The 20,283-nt window shown below is 41.8% G+C and overlaps 1 protein-coding gene across 1 annotated transcript in view; it reads right to left on the bottom strand.

Moving 5' to 3' along the window:
- Window positions 1–20,283, bottom strand: part of LOC126470643 (protein obstructor-E-like) — an 80,782-nt gene that overhangs the window by 20,731 nt on the left and 39,768 nt on the right. The window contains exon 2 of the mRNA XM_050098625.1: window positions 16,360–16,614. Within this exon, the coding sequence (XP_049954582.1) occupies window positions 16,360–16,614 (255 nt within the window). The remainder of the gene's footprint in view (window positions 1–16,359; window positions 16,615–20,283) is intronic.

The following is a 20,283-nucleotide window of genomic DNA, read 5'->3' as shown; positions in this document are numbered from 1 at the left end:
CTTTGGTGACATTTTAATCGAAAACACAGGACTGAATTGATGCTCTCTACTACTCGCAGAAGTAGCACCAAATGATCTCATCTGAAAGCAACTATTCTACCATCTTACATTTTGTAGAAAACGATTTGATTTCGAAGTTTGTCCTGTCATGTAATTAAATATTTCTGTTAGAACACTTTCAGTGGTGCTAATATAATTTTTCCACTCCTGAGACGCATTCTTGGTTTCTCTACTGAAATTCTTTGCACTGTGGAACTGACATACTAGATCCACATTTTGTCAACGACAACATATTTGAGTTTTTGTAGTCTTTAATGGGATAGTGGTGGAATTCTCTACTTCTGCTTTGCACTTCTCTTACATAAATGTTTTGTTCATGCGCTTGCAATCGTTATCTTTCAGAAAATTCGCTCATCATAACTCTGCTTAGTTCATTTCATACTGTTTCTTCAGCAGTTTCTCTATGTCTGCTTGCTGATTGTCTCACTCGATCCCCTACTCTACTTTCATCTCGGTATTCACCCTTTAAGTTTTCTCTCAGTCTGTTCATTCTCTTCCGTTGTGAATCTCAACGTGCAGCTCGCGTACCATCTGTTTCTTTTCTTCCCCGTTCTTTCTGTTTCCTTCTTTTCAATTTATCACTGGCCAGACCTCCTCCTCGGCCGGCCGGAGTGGCCGAGCGGTTCTAGGCGCTACATTCTGGAACCGCCCGACCGCTACGGTCGCAGGTTCGAATCCTGCCTCGGGCATGGATGTGTGTGATGTCCTTAGGTTAGTTAGGTTTAAGTAGTTCTAAGTTCTAGGGGAGTGATGACCTCAGAAGTTAAGTCCCATAGTGCTCAGAGCCATTTGAACCATTTAGACCCCTCCTCTTGTACGTTTCGGCATCCTAGTAAATGTTAGTAGTACTTTACACATTAAGATTCGACTTAATACACTATTCACTACCTTAATTCATTTACATTTATTTCACTTTCTATCGCCTGTTACTTTTCCTTGATCGACTGTAATCGATTTTCAAAACCAAACTGGTATATGTGCCTCTCCACCGCATATATATATATATATATATATATATATATATATATATATATATATATATATATATATACCCTTCTGAGCTGGAACTTATCCCTACCACAACAGGATAATGGAGCATTCGAGAACGTTCGAGAACAACCTGGAACATTCGAGAACAGCCTTGAACATTCCAGAACATTCTGGAAAATTCTAAAAGATTTTAAAACACTTTTGAATCTTATGGACGATTCTGTAACATTCTGGAGCATGCTAGGACGTTTTCTAATCTTCAGGAAAATACTCTAAAATTCTGGAACGTTCTCCCACAAACTAGAAGGAATATTCTTGCCAGTCTCGAACATTTCGGCACTGGATTCGCAGCTGGTTTGGCGACTTCTTATAAGAAGTTTATTGGTGTTATGCCCTCTTCTGACACCTGTATTTACGAACCCAACTCCTGCAGTTCCAAACCAAAACCTTTTTCATGGATGGGGTATGGAACACTACCGTCCCATATAATCCCCACTGGGCAGCGGGTGTGGGTTGCGGAGCTGTAGTGAAACGCACGGACAAACCACGCTTACATTTATTTCATCCTTATCTTGCCAGGCGAGTGTTTTCGCCTCCAGTCACACCCACCAAACCACTAGCCCACATCTTTTCACTTGCCATTTGATCTTGGTCATGGTCGATGTCTTAGGAAATCAGGCTGAACATGGCACCGCGACCGGTCCTCTGGTTAGCAACTGAAACCAGCACGCTGCCAACTACTATGTAAATGTCGCTTCATTCATATTTACGAATACAGCGAGCTCCAGTGCATGTTCTTTTCTTCTCACTACGCCATTGCAGTGTTTAAAGAATATGATACTGTCTTGTATTTTTCCAGTAAGTTGTGTAATATATTCTGTACCTTTGTGTCGTTGAATGTGTATCAATTTTTATAAAGATGAAGCAAATAAAAAAGAAAATAAATGTAAATTAATGCATGCCACGAAATGTTAAAATGTTTTAGCATTTGACTGTATAATTAATATGTCATAATTGGAGGAAGTCATCTCACACAAATACCTGCGAACAACAATGCTTGGGTATGTGTGGTGGAACAATCCCACGGGCTCTGTTCTAGATAAAGCAAATGAGAAGCTTCGATTCATTGATTTGGTACTGGGAAACTGCAGTTCACTTATTAAAATATTCCTGACTTGTACCGTGGGACCATCATCAACATCGGAATCTTCCGAGGAAGATATGTACCAATGTTCCATCATGAAGCAATAAAAGTAGCGGATGACAGCAACCGACACCAACCAATAGCGCTCGTCTTTTGAAAGTATGTGACGTCACGCTTCGGTGCAGGAACACACGGAAACGATGTTTTACTGTTGTCGGTGGCGAGCCATTACGTGAATAGGATCTTCGTTGAATTTCTAACAAAAAATTCGTTTGTTCACAGAACAATAGACATTTTAATGAGCGTAACATTTCCAGCCTTGAACGCTTACATTCTACAAACAGGAGTTCGTCTACAAAAACAGTGTTACTTGGCGAAGCCAAGTCTCTCTGATGGAAGAGTGTGTCAGAAGCGTTGTTCACTCCGAACAGGCAGCAGGCAGACACCTGATATATATATATATATATATATATATATATATATATATATATATATATATATATATATATATATATTCCGAGTTATTCACAGCTGTTTAGACCTTTTCCTGCAACCTCTCACCCAAGTCTCAGTTCAAATTTCTTGATAATATGCCCTCCTCCACTTGATTTTTGCCGGCCGCGGTGGCCGTGCGGTTCTGGCGCTGCAGTCCGGCGGAACAGCGAGGCTGCTACGGTCGCAGGTTCGAATCCTGCCTCGGGCATGGGTGTGTGTGATGTCCTACTTAGGTTTAAGTAGTTCTAAGTTCTAGGGGACTTATGACCTAAGATGTTGAGTCCCATAGTGCTCAGAGCCATTTGAACTTGATTTTTCCATTCTGTACGTGTTCTTCCTCTTTTTCCACGTAGGTTGCCAACAAAGTACTTCTTTCGGTCATGGTTCATTCCTAATCTCATCATCACATGTCTATGCCGTTTCAGACGCAGTTTTTCCCCCTATTCGGTGAGCTACATGGGAGTTTGCGATAGTTTCCTGATTTCTTTATTTGGGATCTTGTCTCACGCTGAACCTCCACAACTTCTTCTCAAAAAATCCATTGGCACGGCTTCAAGTCTTCTTCTGTCTTGTTTTGTCATTTCCCAGGATTCCGCTCCATATAAACAAATGCTTTGATTATGGGTTCATGTAACCTTATTTATCCTTTTCCTAATTTTATCTAACCAAGGGACAGAATTCTAATTTTTAAGCCCCGTATACATATATTTCCTTTACATTCTCAAAATGAGCAAGACTATTGTGATTCTCACAGATTTACTCGATCTCTGAATGGACTAGGGGGGCTGTCTCAATATGTTACACAATGAAAAGTACCACTGTCAAGCAGCTCAGAGCTATTTACAAAATTTAAATATAGATGTGGAGGTAGAAAATTACCGTGTACACTGCCAAGAGGGAAAACCTGTGAACATTAGTGATTACTTGTTTGTTGTAGTTTTTCTGTGTTTATACAGGGTGTTTCCGTAAGGGCGTGCAAAAATTTAACAGGACATACAGGATGCTCTACTGAACAATTTGAGGTAGGGAACCTGAAGTCGGAGAAGCCAGCTTAAGGAGATATTGGGAATAAAATTACATTACTGTGTACTTTTTTATATACATTAGTTACAGTTAACTGTAATTACAGTCATTGACACACTGAACGTACCATTTATACTGTATCTTACAAAACGTGCTGAAACTGATGGCCGTCAACCTCAATGTAAGCATGACATTGGCGAACGAGATTCTGATACACCCTGACAATTATCGATGGTGTGTTTCGAATCACATCACAGGCAGCTACAAATCCGGCAACTAATTCCATCTCTGTGTCCGTTGAGATCTCGAAGTGACTTTAGGTATCCCTACATGAAATAATCAAGAGTATTCAGGTCAGGTGACCTCGCAGGCCATGAGATAGGACCTCCCCTTCCAATCCAGCGACCAGGAAATACAGTATTGAGATGGTTGCGGACATCCACGTTAGGGGGTGCACCGTCATGTTGTATCCACATCCTCTCACGAACAGCGAAAGGTACGTTCTCCAACAACTCTTTGCACGAACCTCAAGTACAAGTGGTCATTCAAACGGATAGGTAGAAGATAGTGCCCAATGAGATTGTCGTCTACAATGCCGGCCCTGATATTCGCTGCAAAACGAACTTGATGGTGAGACTCTACTACAGCGTGAGGGTTTTCTTCATCCCATAAATGGCTATTCCTGCTGTTCGAAATATCATCACGATCAAATGAGGCCTCGTCAATAAACAGCAAGATCTGGAGGAAATTTGAGCCATTAATCCATTGTTGAAGCAACCACTGACACAATGCGACCCTTGCTGCAAAGTCAGTGACAAGCATTGCAAGTGATACGGGTTTAACTGTTGTTCGTGGAGTACTTCCACACGCTAGTATGTCCAGCGCCCATTTCACGTGCAATACGACGAGTACTTGTAGTGGGGTCCGCTGCAACACATTCCAGCAACTCCTTTTCAAAATCGGTTGTGCGAATAGTCCTCATGTTGTCAGGTCCCTCGTTTCTTCTTTACAGTGAACCAGCATTCGTCGATCGAGAAAAATAAGCACTCGTTGTGGCGGATGATGTCTGTTAGGAAATCGTGCCCTGTACAAACTTTCAGCAGCCAGCAACGTACTTCCCCATACCCAAGGTGCATGCCAGTTAGTTCTGTGAACTGTACCAATACTCCTCCGTCGTATGTATGTCTATGAATAGTACTGAGTAATGAAAGAGTCTGTCGTTGATTCATAGCACATTCTGTTATGGGACAAGTAAAGTATGTTATAGTCAAGTAAAGTAAACAAAAGCTGCATCATGACTTCCTGGTAATCAGGCTCGTATTCCCTGTTTCCTTAGCCGGCCGGAGTGGCCGTGCGATTCTAGGCGCTACAGTCTGGAGCCGAGCGACCGCTACGGTCGCAGGTTCGAATCCTGCCTCGGGCATGGATATGTGTGATGTCCTTAGGTTAGTTAGGTTTAATTAGTTCTAAGTTCTAGGCGACTGATGACCTCAGAAGTTAAGTCGCATAGTGCTCAGAGCCATTTGAACCATTTGAACCTGTTTCCTTGCAGGAAATGAAGAATTTATATGTAAATAAACAGTGTAAATTTGTACGCACCCTTGTTGTAGATAAACCGCAAAATAGTAATGCTGCACAAAGCGGTAGATAAGGTTACTTCCATATCTCCTTAAGCTGGCTTCTCCGACACCGGGTTCCCTACCTCAAATTGTTCAGTGGAGCATTCTCTATGTCCTGTTACATTTTTGCACGCTCTTACGGAAACATCCTGTAGGCGCTAGAAGAACGTGAACTTCTTGCTCGGAGTAGGCACTCGGATGTTGCCAGATGACCTGTTCACCTTGCACAAAGGTTATCCAACTCTTCAAGGCCTTACCACTGCGTTGTCTCCGCAGCCGGCAGCGTGCACACAACTTCCATCGTCCCTTGCACTCGGAAACCGAGCTGCTATCCTCCAGTTTACTCTATATCTTAGTTTCAGTCTTCTCTGATACTAAAATCTGTTGAAATAACTTTCAGCTTTTTGCCTAATGCAGACGTACTGTCGCCATTAGAACGGGTAGTTTGTGTACAGCATCGGAACAATACACTTAAGAATCAGGTTAAAACACCGTCGGTAACCTGAATGTCATCTACTGCACGACTGTGAGAAATTCTGAAATGCGGTACTACAGCACAAGAAACATTGTATTATTGAACTCAGTACTCACAGATAATTAATATCGGTTGATTTAATAAGTCTTTCTACCCAACGAAAGTCTCAAAGACTACAGCGTTTGCACAAATCTTAAAATATTTTAAGAGCACGAGAGATCCAATTAAGATCGGAAACCTGTCTTCTACGATAAAAAGTTAAATTACGCTTCTACAACTACCGTGGATCCGGTGTAATTGCCCTGCAAAAGCTGTCTTGTATTTGCAGGACAAATCAATCAGTATATAATAAATTATCACTCAGCAATAATTAGTAATTAACTTTTCAATTCTGTGGTTCGGAGTCTTGTAAAACTTTTAAAAGACGTCACAGTCGCCACTGATTGCAGAAATCTTTTATTTTCACTATTACAACTTGGGCCTTCAGGTCACTATCAAGTGTTATACTACAGAAGACTGTGCTTTAAAGGCTCAGATACAACGACAACATGTGTACATACCAGAAGATTTTTGAAGTTTGACCAACTACCAGCCACCTGTATACCAGCTGGTATGGTAACAGCGAAATTAACTAATTTCTACAGTCAATGTCGACTATTATGTCTTTCAAAACATAATTTGTAAGGTTTTCGCTCTAAATTTCTCGAAACTTAATCTAATCAATTAGGCTCAGATTTCTTTTTATTTTATTTCATTATTTTTATTTTGTCATGTTAGTATACTATTGCTGATTTTAGAACAACTTTTTACTAGAAATATTTATCGTTAGTTGGAAAGAAGTTTGGCTAAGGATCGAGTACGAAAACGGCCATAACATATTTAAGGGTCGATCCCAACACCCCGTAGACGTGATTGTGGAAAACAACCGCAAATTTAAATCGGGAACACTGGACGGGGATTTGATCCCAATGCCTCTTGCAGCCAAGAGTTTTACCCACTGCATAACCTCGGCGAGTTTTTCCGTAGGGGATTCGTTGTTCTCTGCATCAAGAATCACTTTAGGCTAAATTTGCAGCCACGAAGCACCTGAAGAAACTGATGGTACAGATAGTAAAATTTCTGAAGTCCAATGTCAGTAACAGTTTTCAGTGGAACTGAACGAAAAGTATGCAGACTTTACCAATTACTGAAAATTACGTTGCTTAAGTCTAGGGCCGTGCTTGGAACGATTAGAATATCGGGAATAGATCGTAGACCTCGCATTTTAAGTGGGCTTGACTACACACTGCCCACAGAAAGAGAAACAACTTATTCCTGATTTGATGGGGATGCATTTAAAAATAAAATCGCAATGTGGAGGGGACAAATCCTGACAAACACAGTCCAGGTCCCCCAAGCCCACCAGAATTAAAGAAAACGTGATGTCTGAAGAATTCACTGTGGCCTCGAAAGAATTTCCAGGATAATTTTCTAAACTTTTTAGGCGACTGTCAATCTTACATCTGTTTTATGGCTGTATTCCAGACCATTTGCTAGTTCCGTTGGAAGCTCTCCCATGGATGCGCAGATGTACCTCACTGATCTGCAGTGTTATTCCCGCTTTAAAGGCAAATTTTTTACGTTACAGCTGTACAGGTCATCTATATTGTTTTCCTCAGGTAGTGTTTCCACGTCTCCATAATGATGTTGCGAAAGTACTACAATACTTTCATCAACATATATGTGCGGAAGATCTTTATTCGATTATGAAACTAAATATGTAACGATTATGTTGAAACTTGATTTCTAAAACGTGGAAAACTGTCTCTGCCTGCGTTTTTGCCGACAATTTGTACCAGATAAAAATTATATTGTGTCTTCAATGCTCCAAAATTAATTAAAAGATGTTGAAAATTTCTTTTTTTAAAATCTATTTCGTTGAGAAATATGAAATGTGGAGCCAACTCGTATGCAGTGCAACTAAATACAGTGCGTTCCCTTGTTGTTTTGCGTGGCACTATCACAGCATAGGGCTACATTGATGTTTTAAGCACCATCTTGCGTACCACTGCTGAAGAGCAATTCGGAGATGGCGATTGCATCTTTCAGCACAATCGAGCAGCTGTTACTAATGCACGGTCTGTGGCGGAATGGTTACACGACAATAAAATCCCTCTAATGGACTGGCCTGCATAGAATCCTGACCTGAATCCTATAGAACACCTTTGGGATGTTTTGGAACGCCGGCTTCGTTCCAGGCCTCACCGACCCACATCGATACCTCTCCTCAGTGCAGCACTCCGTGAGGAATGGACTGCCATTCCCCAAGAAAGCTTCCAGCACCTGATTGAACGTATGCCTGCGAGAGTGCCGGCCGGAGTGGCCGTGCGGTTCTAGGCGCTACAGTCTGGAACCGAGCGACCGCTACGGTCGCAGGTTCGAATCCTGCCTCGAGCATGGATGTGTGTGATGTCCTTAGGTTAGTTTGGTTTAATTAGTTCTAAGTTCTAGGCGACTGATGACCTCGGACGTTAAGTCGCATAGTGCACAGAGCCATTTGAACCAACCTGCGAGAGTGGAAGCTGTCAACAAGGCTAAGGGTAGGCCAACACCATATTTAATTCCAGCATTACCGATGGAGGGCGTCACGAACTTGTAAGTCATTTTCAGCCAGGTGTCCGGATACTTTTAATCCCATATTGTAGTAATTCACAATTGTTGTTGAAAAAGGAATACTTCCAATGGCTGGAGTATATTTTTCGTCACCAGACCCTTACTTCATATTTACTATGATAAGTCAGAACTGTAAGTTATGCACGACAAAACAATTCCACTGAAAGATTAAACACAATCTATTGGCGCGAAATACTGGTTTTATTTGCATACCAGAATACCTCAGTGGTCTATTGATGAAACTGATTTTTTTCGGACTGTGGGTTATCTGAAAAGTATGTATTTTAACTCACGGAAAATAATGGATGCGTTTGTAGAGTAAAGAGACCACATAGTAAATGGTCAATATTTATGTGTACATTCTGTGAGCATCTAAGAGGCACTGGACTGTGCAGCAAGCTCGCCTGTAAACTAAATATAGTCGTATTGATACTAGAGAATATCAACAAAACAAACTGGCATTATCAGGCGGATATGAAGCAGCCATGGAACAAGGTAAAGTCATACCACATTTATTTTCACAAGTCCGTCTTGGTCACATAGATTTTTTAAAAGAATTTGCAGACTAGTTTGGTGTTCAACTGTTGAAAACTGGAAGATTGTTAGACACAAGGTAGTTTTCGTCCAGTTTTCGTACAGTTTCAGGAGTCTGGGAGAAACACGACGTTCTTGCAAACCATTTTGTAGTAGCCAAAGAAGACGCAACACGTGATGCTTCGAACATATCAAAGTATGAAGGCCACTCAGAAAACTAACATCGACATGCTTTGTTCTACATTTGGCGTTGATATGTTATGAACTTCAAGAACTTTCAGAAGTTAGTGAGAAGCTGCAACACCGAGATGTAGAGTTATTTCGGTCTAATAAGAAGACTTCAGATATTGGTTAACACATTTAATGCTAGGACAGGTAATCCGGGAACTTTTTATGAGCCAGCTGTGACATCTGTCAACAACAAAAAATTTGTGGGAATCAAACTCTACGAAAACACTAAGGAACTGCCCATGAATCCTGTTGACTTTCATGATAATCATTCAAAAGTCATTTAAATGAGAATGCTGAGTGGTGGAGATGCAGTTTTAGCCAATTCAGCGCGTAGAGTTGCCAAAAGCACTTGGTCCAAAGACATTATAACAATACTTCTGGGAAAAAATAGGTAGAGTCATTCGCAGTTGAACAAACGAGATACGATTAAAGGATTTCTTATGTTTTTGATAATTGTGAGAACTTTGATGGAAATCGTGAAAAAAAGTATGCCACAAATTTCCTTCCATTAATAGCTATCATCAAGAAAATTTCAGTGTCATCTAATTAACGTGAGAGAGCCTTCTCCCAAATGAATCTGATCATTACTGACGGTAGAGCCTCTCTGTTAACAAAGACTGTTTCTTCACTACTTTTCCTGAAGCTTAATGGCCCACCACTGACTCATTTTGACCCTGCAAAGTGTGTGGAATCTTGGCTGCTTCATAACGGCAGTCTGCTATAGACAACAGCAAGGCGACATATCAAGGAAAACCTTTCAAAGGGCTCACCTTACTGCAATTTCATTTTTGTAACAGATCATAAACAGAGAAATAATGTTTAAATTAATAAAACATGTAATAAGTGCTGGTTAGTAAACATGGGAGTTTTATTTTTTATCAGTACAAATTTGAATTAATACTTTTAAAATTCTCAGAAAAGTGTTAACGTTTATGAAGTCTACGAGTAAATATGAATAACACCCACCAGAAAGTTACAGTACTGGAACCTCATGTTTTACAAATCAAGTTACAAATCTGGTTCTATCTTCCTACTTCTTAGCACATTTGATTCTTTACACAGTCCATTTAACGTCATCTATTCCACAACTTATTCCTATTTCTCTAATCTCCCAACTTTTCCCAACGTCGTTTGCAAATACGAGGCTTGCCGAGAAAGTAAGTTCTGATCAGTTGCGAAATGGAAACCACAGTGAAAACCCCATGAAGCTTTGCGCAGATGCATTGGGTACTGTCTCTAGTATGACCGTCGATCGCATCAAGTCGCTCTTTTCAGCTGTGAGTGCACTGTGAGCGAGTAAATGTGCCTAGAATAACCATGTCTCCCGCCAAGTAGGAGGGCCCACTGAGAGTCTTCGCCTTAATGAATGCAGCCCCCCTAACACAACTGCTACGCACTTCCTTCTTCATGGCAATTCTCAACCACACTCTGCAGGGGCAGTGAAGACGCTCCTGCAGCCTTTTCGATGGGAAGTGTTCGATCACCCACAACACAGCCCTAATTGGCTTGTCCTAAGTATCATCTCTGTTCACATGAAACGCTGGATACGAAGATAACACTTGAGCGCAGGCTACGCGCTATGGACTAGCGTAGAGAATTATCATAAAGCACATGCGGCTGCCTTCTATGACGGTGGTGTTGGAAATTTGGTATAGCACTCCGAAAAATGTCCAAGTCGGAGCGGCGACTATGTAGAGAAGTATGTGGAAAGTTTAGCTAACTCTTGTAAATAAAATGTTTCTGATTTTCACTGTGGTTTCCATTTAGAGACCGATCGGAACTTACTTTCTGGACAGCCCTCGTACTTTTCTTTGTCATGTCAGTATTCTATGTACACTGTCATATTATGAGAAGTCTCGAATTTTATAGTTTTATATAGTTCGTCAACATTTTTCTAAACGTTATCTGTATACCTTGCTCTTAAGTTCACCTCAGCTGTGAATTCTACGCACTTCCTCTTCAGGCCTTCTGTTGTCACGCCTAGATAAATACATTCTGTTTCTTCTACATTTATTTGGTCTTCTTGATTCTCGCCTTTTCCTAGGCTGAGATGTAATACTTGATGTGATACGCCACAAGCCTGCGTAGTTAAATTCGATTCCCGAAGGTCACCGAAATTTTCCCCCTAATATTTGACTTTGGAGTAAGCTTCCATTAACTTCTGGTTTGTAATTGATTCTCCCTTTCTGACTGCTCAAAAATCTTCTAAAATTACGGGACGTGCCATACGCTACTCCGAAAACAACGAACACAATTCCTTTGATTTCTCCTCAGATTGTCTTCCTTTTAGAATTCTCTTGAGATAAAAAAGTTTTTCCACACACGACTTCCCATTTCTGCAACCTCTTTGATATTCAGCTAACTGCTAAACCAAACTTTCATTGACCTTGTTTAATACGACGTTGTAAAATTAATTACGAGGGCTATTCAGAAAGTGAGTAACGATCGATCGCGAAATGGAAACCACTGTGAAAATCGGATGAGGCTTTTCACAGACGTTTTGGATAGTGTCTCTAGTATGCCCGTCGACCGCATCAAGACGCTCTTTTCAGTTGTGAGCGCACTGTGAGCGAGTAAAGGTGCATAGAACAACGATGTCTCCCGCCAACTAGGAGGGCCCGCTGAAAGGCATCGTCTTAATGAATGCAGCCCGCCTAACACAACTGTCACGCACATCCTTCTTCATGGCAATTCTCAACCGCACTCTGCAGGGGCAGTGAAGGCGCTCCTGCAGCCTTTTCGATGGGAAGTGTTCCATCACCCACAACACAGCCCTAATTGCCTCGTCCTGAGTATCATCTCTGTCCACATGAAACGCTAGATTCGAAGACAACACTTGGGCGCAGACTACGCGCTATGGACCAGCGTAGAGAATTATCAAAAAGCACATGCGGCTGCCTTCTATGACGATCGTGTTGGAAATTTGGTATAACGCTCCGACAAAAGTCTAAGTCGGAGCGGCGATTATGTAGAGAAGTACCTAGTAGGTATAGCTAAATGTGGAAAGAAAACAGTTTTGATTTTCACTATGGTTTCCATTTTGCGACCGATCGTTCCTTACTTTCCGAACAACCCTCGTAGAAGGAACGGGTAGGAACACAAACCCTCACCTGTCATTTGATTGGGTTTTCATGTGTTCTTTTTCCATTCGCACTATTTGATGAGACCAGTTAGCCACGCCACTCCAGGCCCTCGCATCTTTTGCCGATCACAGCGCGTATAGTGCTCCATGTAGCGCGATCATATGACCACAGATGACTCTTGCATGTAGTTCAACACATATTACAAGTCTGTGGATTTTGATTGCGCTTTTTTTTCTTCGTGTTTTGTCTCTACATAAAGAGTATTTCAGAACTCCTGTAACCCACTTCTGAGGGTTGTATAGGGGACTCAGTAGATAAAGTTTTGACAACGATCACATGTCCAGAATCGTACAGTTTGTATTTAAAATAACTTTGAAGACTGGTCACGGTACGCACACAGTGAAAACAAAGAGCTCTGATCCATGTGCCGTGTACTGTAAAAGACCTCATAGTATTGGTAATGATTCGAATACTCGTCGCCATGTTGTCTTCTCCGAGAATAAGCACCACAGTCAATCCTGTAGTTGTGAACGTACCAGTTCCTCACAGACATTATTGTATTCAGATGGAATGCGATGTCCTAATTATTGCAGAAGGGACTGACGACGGCATCCTCTTCTCAGTTTGTGTACGTATCGTAAAGCGGGAGATTTGAAAGCAATCTGATCTTCAAACTTATAGGAAGCAGTCAAATGAAAACCGGACACAGGCTACAACGGGACCATGCAATGGTTCCATTCAAAAGTAATCACGACACGCGTTAAGACATGTACCTTAAGACATGTACCCCACTGCGAGACGAGGCGACCAAATCTTGTTTCGTAGGAAGCGGTCAACCGCCAACGGATCCACAACCGCGCCCATTCTTGCACATCCTCGTCCAACCGAAACTGACGTCCACGTATATCTCTTTCTTCGGGTCGCCAAAGATGTGAAAAGCACACGGTGAAAGATCCGGGCCATCCCTAAGGATGTTGCAGTGTTTCCCGACCAAATGGCCGAAGCGTAGCCTTCGTGTGATTGGCAGTGTTTGGATCGGGCTTTATCGTGCAACAGGATGATTCAGTCCGACAGCGCGAGGACAACTGGCAAAGGAATTCAGAGCTGTTCACACAAGTTCCAGTAAGGTCATGATGACCTTCTTCTTCGACTGCAGGTGCCCTCTGCTCTTAAAGTTCCTCGAGATCTGAACCTCAATCAGAGTGCAGCGCTATGAAGGCACTTTGCAGAAACTGCGACGCGCCATAGAGTCCAAAAGCCCAGGAATGCTGTCGGACGGAATTATCCTGGTGCACAATAACTCCCCCCCCCCCCTTGCCAATCGGACGAAGGCTACGTTTCAGCGATTTGGTTTGGAAACACTGCAGCATCCTCCGCACTGCCTGGATCTATCACCGTGTGGTTTTCACATCCTTAGCAACCTGAAGAAAGATATGCGTGGACATCGGTTTCAGTCGGACGAGGAAGCGCAACAGTGGGTCCACTTTCGGATGAGTCAGCGACCAGCAGCTTTCTACGAAAAAGCAATTGATTGTCTCCTCTCCCAGTGGGATAAATGCCTCAACGGGTGTGGTGATTACTTTCGAGTAGAACTACTCCATGGTCCCATTGTAGCGGATGTTTGATTTTCATTTGTCTGCCCCTCATTTCTTACATCCAGACCATAGATTTCTGGAGAGTGATTGATTATCAAAGCTTTATTTACTAAGTCCCCTCTACAACCACTAGAATCTTGCAACAGATATGGTGAAACACCGTGTATAGTAGTCTGAGCCTTCGTTACTATCGCTTTTGTGACTAAGATGCAATTATAGGTCTTTTAAACTTTGTTTTAGATAGTAGTTCAGTACAGAGTGATACGTCAGACGCTGGGAGAAATTTTTCTTCTGTAGTAAACAAGGATGACCATGATTCTAGTGAAGAAAAAGTTAAGAAAAGTATGACGATATTTTTTTCCGTATTCTGTAGATACGCATATTATATACCTTTATTGTGTATCAAAACTCACATGGCAGAAGAAGAAAAGGTTCTCAGATTTTCGTATAAACATGTCAGAATAAGTATTACAATAGTGCAACTCCCAGAATCCTCGTCCATTTACAAGCAATGGACTAAGGACTCATTTGCCGATGAATATCCCAGCAGCTGTAAAGAAGAAGAGTCCATCAAACCGTTGCACGATGTGCCATGTTGCGCAACAGGGGAAAATGATATGAAGTTGGTTGACAATGAAAAAAAGAAGTTGTGTTTTTTTTTTCATTTACGAGAATGTCTGTAAATGATCAGCACCAAAACGTGATTCTGAACTTATATAGACAGTACGTATAGAGTTTTTAAAGTAAAGGTATCACATTTGAATGCAAAACAGTATTTGTTTATTATACAGAGGGGTACAAAAAATGTATTCACTGTTTAAAAGTCCATAAGTGGCAAACTAATTGACGGAGTTGTCTCATCTTTGGTAGTGTAATAGTTTGTAGTTCCGGCAATCGCCACACAAGCGTTGTATTGCGTTGTTTTGTTTTGTCAGATGACAGTCGCCAGATAGTCAGCGTTTTGTTCTTAGTTGCACCTAGTTACTCGAGTAAACATGGCTGGCGCAAGGCTTACATTCGATGAAAGGAAGTCAGTTTTGAAGTGGTATTTTAAGTACGAAAACATTAATGAGGTTCAACGGCAATGGCGAAATGAGTATCAAACAGAGCCACCGACACGTTTAACGATTCGTCGCATTCGAGACAAATTTGAAGCCGAAGGCTGTGTTAACGATCTACACAAACAACGATCTGGACGACCTGTAGCAGTAACAAGTCCAGCTAACTCCCCTCGTGTGTTACAACAATTCACTCGCTCACCACAGAAGTCTGTGAGACGGTGTGCCCGTGAAACTGGAGTGAGTCGCTCAACTGTTCGGCGAATTTTGAAGACAGCAAAGTGGAAGTGCTACATCCCACGATTGCTACACGCAATGAACGAGGACGACCCAGATCGTAAAATGGAGTACTGCGAGTGGTTTACTAACATGGTGTGCAACGATGAAGAGTTTGCAGAGATGATTGTGTGGTCTGATGAGGCACAGTTCAAACTCAATGGTGCAGTAAATCGCCACAGTTGCATCTACTGGGCCGCCGAAAATCCGAACGTCCATGCAGGCAAAGCCGTGAATTTGCCAGGAGAAAATGTGTGGTGTGGGTTGTCTTACCGGGGCTTGATTGGGCCATTCTTCTTTGACGGCACAGTTACCGGTGAGGTGTACCTCCAGAGGCTTCAGACATCCATTTTACCTGCCATCCGAGACTTGTATGGAGACGGAACAGTTTACTTCCAACGAAATGGTGTCCCAGCCCACTACCAAAATCGTGTTAGGGCGTATCTCGACGAAAATCTACCAGGAAGATGGATAGGCCGTAGAGGTGCTGTGTGTATCCACCGCGTTCGCCAGACCTAACTCCTCTGGACTTTTACCTGTGGGGAACACTAAAGGACGTCGTTTATCGACAAAAGCCACGCACATTGGATGAACTTCGAGAATCCATCGTACATTCATGTGCAAATATCCAACTGAACACGTTGCAGTCGGTACTTCGTGCTGCAGTTCGGCGGGATCGTTTGTGTGTGGATGTTAATGGTGACCATTTCGAACACCTACAGTGATATCGTTATGTTGGACTTTAAGCTACACTTTCACCAAAAGTGAGACAACTCCGTCGATTAATTTGCAAGTTATGGACTTTTAAACAGGTGATACATTTTTTTGGACCCCTCTATATACGTTTTTAAAATGTATGTCTTCACATTTGCTGACTGTGTCCTATTTAAATCTAACAAGTTACCGGCACGTCACTTAAACCTGATACGAAAGGATTGGAGCGAGAGTATGAGTGTGTATTTCCAGTCTCCAGGGATTTCTGTTCATTCTTTTTTTCAGAATTTGAATTGTAAATCTCTACCTCTAAAATTTGAGTGCAGAATTGCTATGATTGCTGCATATGATGATGGAAGTTTCCTAACAACGTAAAGGAATGCCACTAGAGCAGTCTGTACACAACTTACGGAGTTCCGGCCTTTTGGAACAGTCGATGTTGAAGGGCAGGTCGCACTTCTCCTGATCGGGGCTGTAGTCGTTGAAGACCATGCCGTCGGGGCAGAGCTTCTCGGTGATGGCGCCGTCGCGGCACTCGTAGTACTTGTCGCACTGGTAGGCGTCTGCGAAGTAGCCGTTCGGCTCGGGGCATTCGTCCGCCAGTTCGCCTTCCGCCGCGGGCGCCGCCGTCGTCGGCTTCTTGCGCGACTGCGCCGCGCTCCCACCTGCAACACACACACACTCGTACTTCCTGTGCCTTGTCTCATGCACATAAACTCACACTAACTGCTAGGCATACACTTAACACAGCGTGGAAAAAGTAAGACTCCCAGAACATATTTCACGCTCCTTAGCGTCGGCAACACCACTCCCATCATCCACATCTGGGGCACACGATGTAAGTCGGGTTGCCTATCTTAGGTGCATGAAATATTTTCCGGCCAGTTTTACGAGGGCTATTTGGGAAGTAAGATCCGATCGGTCACGAAATGAAGACCACTGTGAAAATCAAAAATGTTTTGTTTGCAACAGTTTGTTACATATTCCACCTATTCCTCTATATAGTCGCTGTTCCGACTTACAAGGGGAGCCCATCACGTTGGGATCATAGATTTGCTTCAAACTTTGTATAACTTTAGTAAACCATTAAAACAACACAATGTGCAAATAGTAAGGTGTACTACTCCGGCAGTTCCGAGGAAACCACTAGAGATATTATGCTCGTCTATTATGTAACTCATGCATATGTGCGTAGGTGTCGGAAGTTAGATTTCACGGTGGTCAACTTTCGAACTCACTCAAATTCAATTTTTAACCGATACTTTTTTCATCACTGGCCATATTATTTAATTTATATGACATTTGAGAGGTAATATAATTTCAAAAACCACGTGTATTTGCGTGAAGTTTTAGTGAATTTCATGTTATTTGACTACTAACTATTTTTAATTAAATTTAATTATTAGAACAAACATGTTTATAACTATCGACAAGGAAATGAAGAAACGCATAAAGTTTTCCTGAAAATGTATTCCAGACGTGATTTGCGAAATCCTATATACATGCAGTCTAGTAAGGTACTCGGAACTACTTTGCACCTCGACTCTTCGTGCTGCAGGCACAGAGGCGGGCCCCATTTGGAAGTTAACCTGCTTGGCGGTGAGACGTTGCTAATGTAGCAAGAACGAATAGTGTAGGTGCAAATTTTTTCGAATATCACAGGATTTACACTTGTACTACAAAAATGAAGATTTGAGCAGGAGTCGAACAGTCAGCTCGCACACGTTCGTCTTACGAAGCTCGAACACTGACCACTTGACCAACATGAGCTCTAACGTCCGCCACCTACGCACAGGTACATCAGTTACATAATAGACACGTCAAACTTCTCTTCGATTTTCTCGAAATTGCCAGAGTAGTACACCTTACTACTGGCACATTATGTTGTTTTAATTGCCTACTAAAGGTGTACAACGTTTGAAGTAAATCTGCGATCCAAACGTCGTGGCCTCCCCTTGTTAGACATTGTTCCAACAAATCATCACAGAAGGCAGCCGCCTGCGCTTACCGTCAAATCTCTACGCTGGTCTTCAGTTCGTTGTCTGTGGCAAAACGTTGTCTTTATAGCCAGCGGGTCACATGAGAAGAGATGAAACTCAGTGGGAGCCGATTTCGAGCTGTATTGTGGGAGATCAAACATTTCCCGTCGATAACGCTGCAAAACATTTGCCATCGATAATGCTGCACGGGCTCCTTCGTTGCCCCTGTAGAATGGGACCTAGAATAATGTCACGAAGAAGGAAACGCGTAACAGTTGTGATATGTGGGCTGCATGACATCAGGCGAAATCTCTCACCAGGCCCTTATACTTGGCGGGTGACACTATTTATCCAGACATCTTTACATGCTCACTGTTCCCTCATAACTGAAAAGAGTGACGTGACGCGATCGACAGGCATACTAGAGACTGCCCAACACATCATCGGATTTTCAATGTAATTTCCATTTCGAGTCCAATAGGACCTCATTTTCCAAATAGCCCTCATATTTTGTCTACCCTCTATAATAACAGATCAAAGTTCAAGAAGGTGCTATACAGCACAAGAAAACCACTAGTGTTTACTATAGAAACACCAAGGCTGCAGTCTAAAATTATGCTCAGATAATTCTGCTTTTGGACAAAACTTTCGGTGAAAGTATTTGGAAAACTGCCTGCATATAATTGATTAATTATTTCTAATTGTCTTCTTGTATTGAAGTATCGTTAGTATTGGTACCCCAAAAAAATTTCCAAACTATTATTTGCATAACTAAGTAGGATGAGAACAATTTGTGGGCATACACATCTTTACCGCAGTGCTCATGTGCGGCTTACATTCTGCTGGTGGTTCTTTTACTCTCTCAGTTGTGTCCTCATTTTTACATGGATAGTGATAAGTCTATGGTCGTTTTTAACATTTATCCTCAGTGTTGTGGTGTAACAGATGTACCACACTTAACAGCATGAATATAGCCAACTTACGAATTCTCTGATTTAATTTGGTTTATGATGAATTCCTCTATCGGTTCTGTATGCGTGTTTGATATTTGTATTTACCTGTCAATATGTGTCGTTGGAGGAGCGTGTATGCGTTGTTCGTCGTACTCCAGTGTATTTTGTTGTTGCTCTGGTCTATAGTTGTTACCCAGTTTGCCTCATGTTCCACGAATCATTTGTACAATTAATCATAAGTGCACACCACTACGTCAAATTGCTCTGAACTGACATCTCATTTATAAAGGTCCGAATTTAATTAAGCAATCGCTTCTAATTCTATTCTGAAATCTGGTATTCTCAGCACACTCTTGAGACTACGGATCTAAGAATACTGAATTCCCTAACGATTTCCGAAATTAAATGCCCAATGCATGTAGTTCCAACTACCATTCCGTGTTCAAAGTCTCTTATTTCCCGTCGTGCGACCCCAATGACATCGGAAATCTTTGTACATGAATCACCTGAATGCATATGACAGCTCCGCCAATACGCTTCCCTATTATACCTTGCGTACGCGATACTAGCGGCATCTGTGTCTGTACATATCGCTATTCCACGACTTTTGTCACCACAGTATATAACGTCTGCGAGGTGGCACAGTTTTTAAGAAGCTGAACTATCATTCCTGATGTTCGTTTTTTCGACCATACAAGCCCTGGCTATGGACAATTACGTGTAGATAAGCGTAAAGACTATCATATACTCTGTTTATAGTACCGTCTAGGCAATCATTGCTCTCCTCTTATCCAGCTTAACATCCAACACTATTATATGAGCAGTATAGGGAGATAAACTCGAACAACCATTTTTTCAAAATCATTTTCTGTATCGGGAGCCAAACTTCGTAACGATCTCCTTCAAAATCTCAGCAAAATTCCGCTCCTTTTCCACCTCGAAAGATAATTAATGGTCTATCTTCTATCACAACTGCCATTTATTCTGCATACGTTTCTGCAGTACAGTATAGTCACCCTCCCCTCTCTCAGTCTTTCCCAGCCTCTGTGTCTACAGCGCCTTCTATTGAAACAATATACCCTATCTTACAAGTTTCCGTCACTGGCATATCCATATTCTATGTCATCATATCTCCAGTATCGGATGATGTTGAAAAGTGCAAAATTAATATTTTTGTTATTGTTTATATATGTTATTATTAATATTGAGAATCACAATTATTATTAGATACGTCGCCAGTTATAATTTTCCTCGTTAGAGTATCTCAGATGTATACATAACTGAACCACAAGTACGTAAAGAAATTGAGAAGTTTGGTAAACAATTCTTGCAACTTTTTTATATGTATGTTCCTCTCCACTGTCGGGATCCCCTGGTCGGATAAAATAAGTAAATACCCCAT

Source organism: Schistocerca serialis, chromosome 3, assembly GCF_023864345.2.
Source record: "Schistocerca serialis cubense isolate TAMUIC-IGC-003099 chromosome 3, iqSchSeri2.2, whole genome shotgun sequence".
Classification (NCBI taxonomy): Eukaryota; Metazoa; Arthropoda; class Insecta; order Orthoptera; family Acrididae; genus Schistocerca; species Schistocerca serialis.
This window is presented reverse-complemented; position numbering and strand designations above follow the sequence as displayed.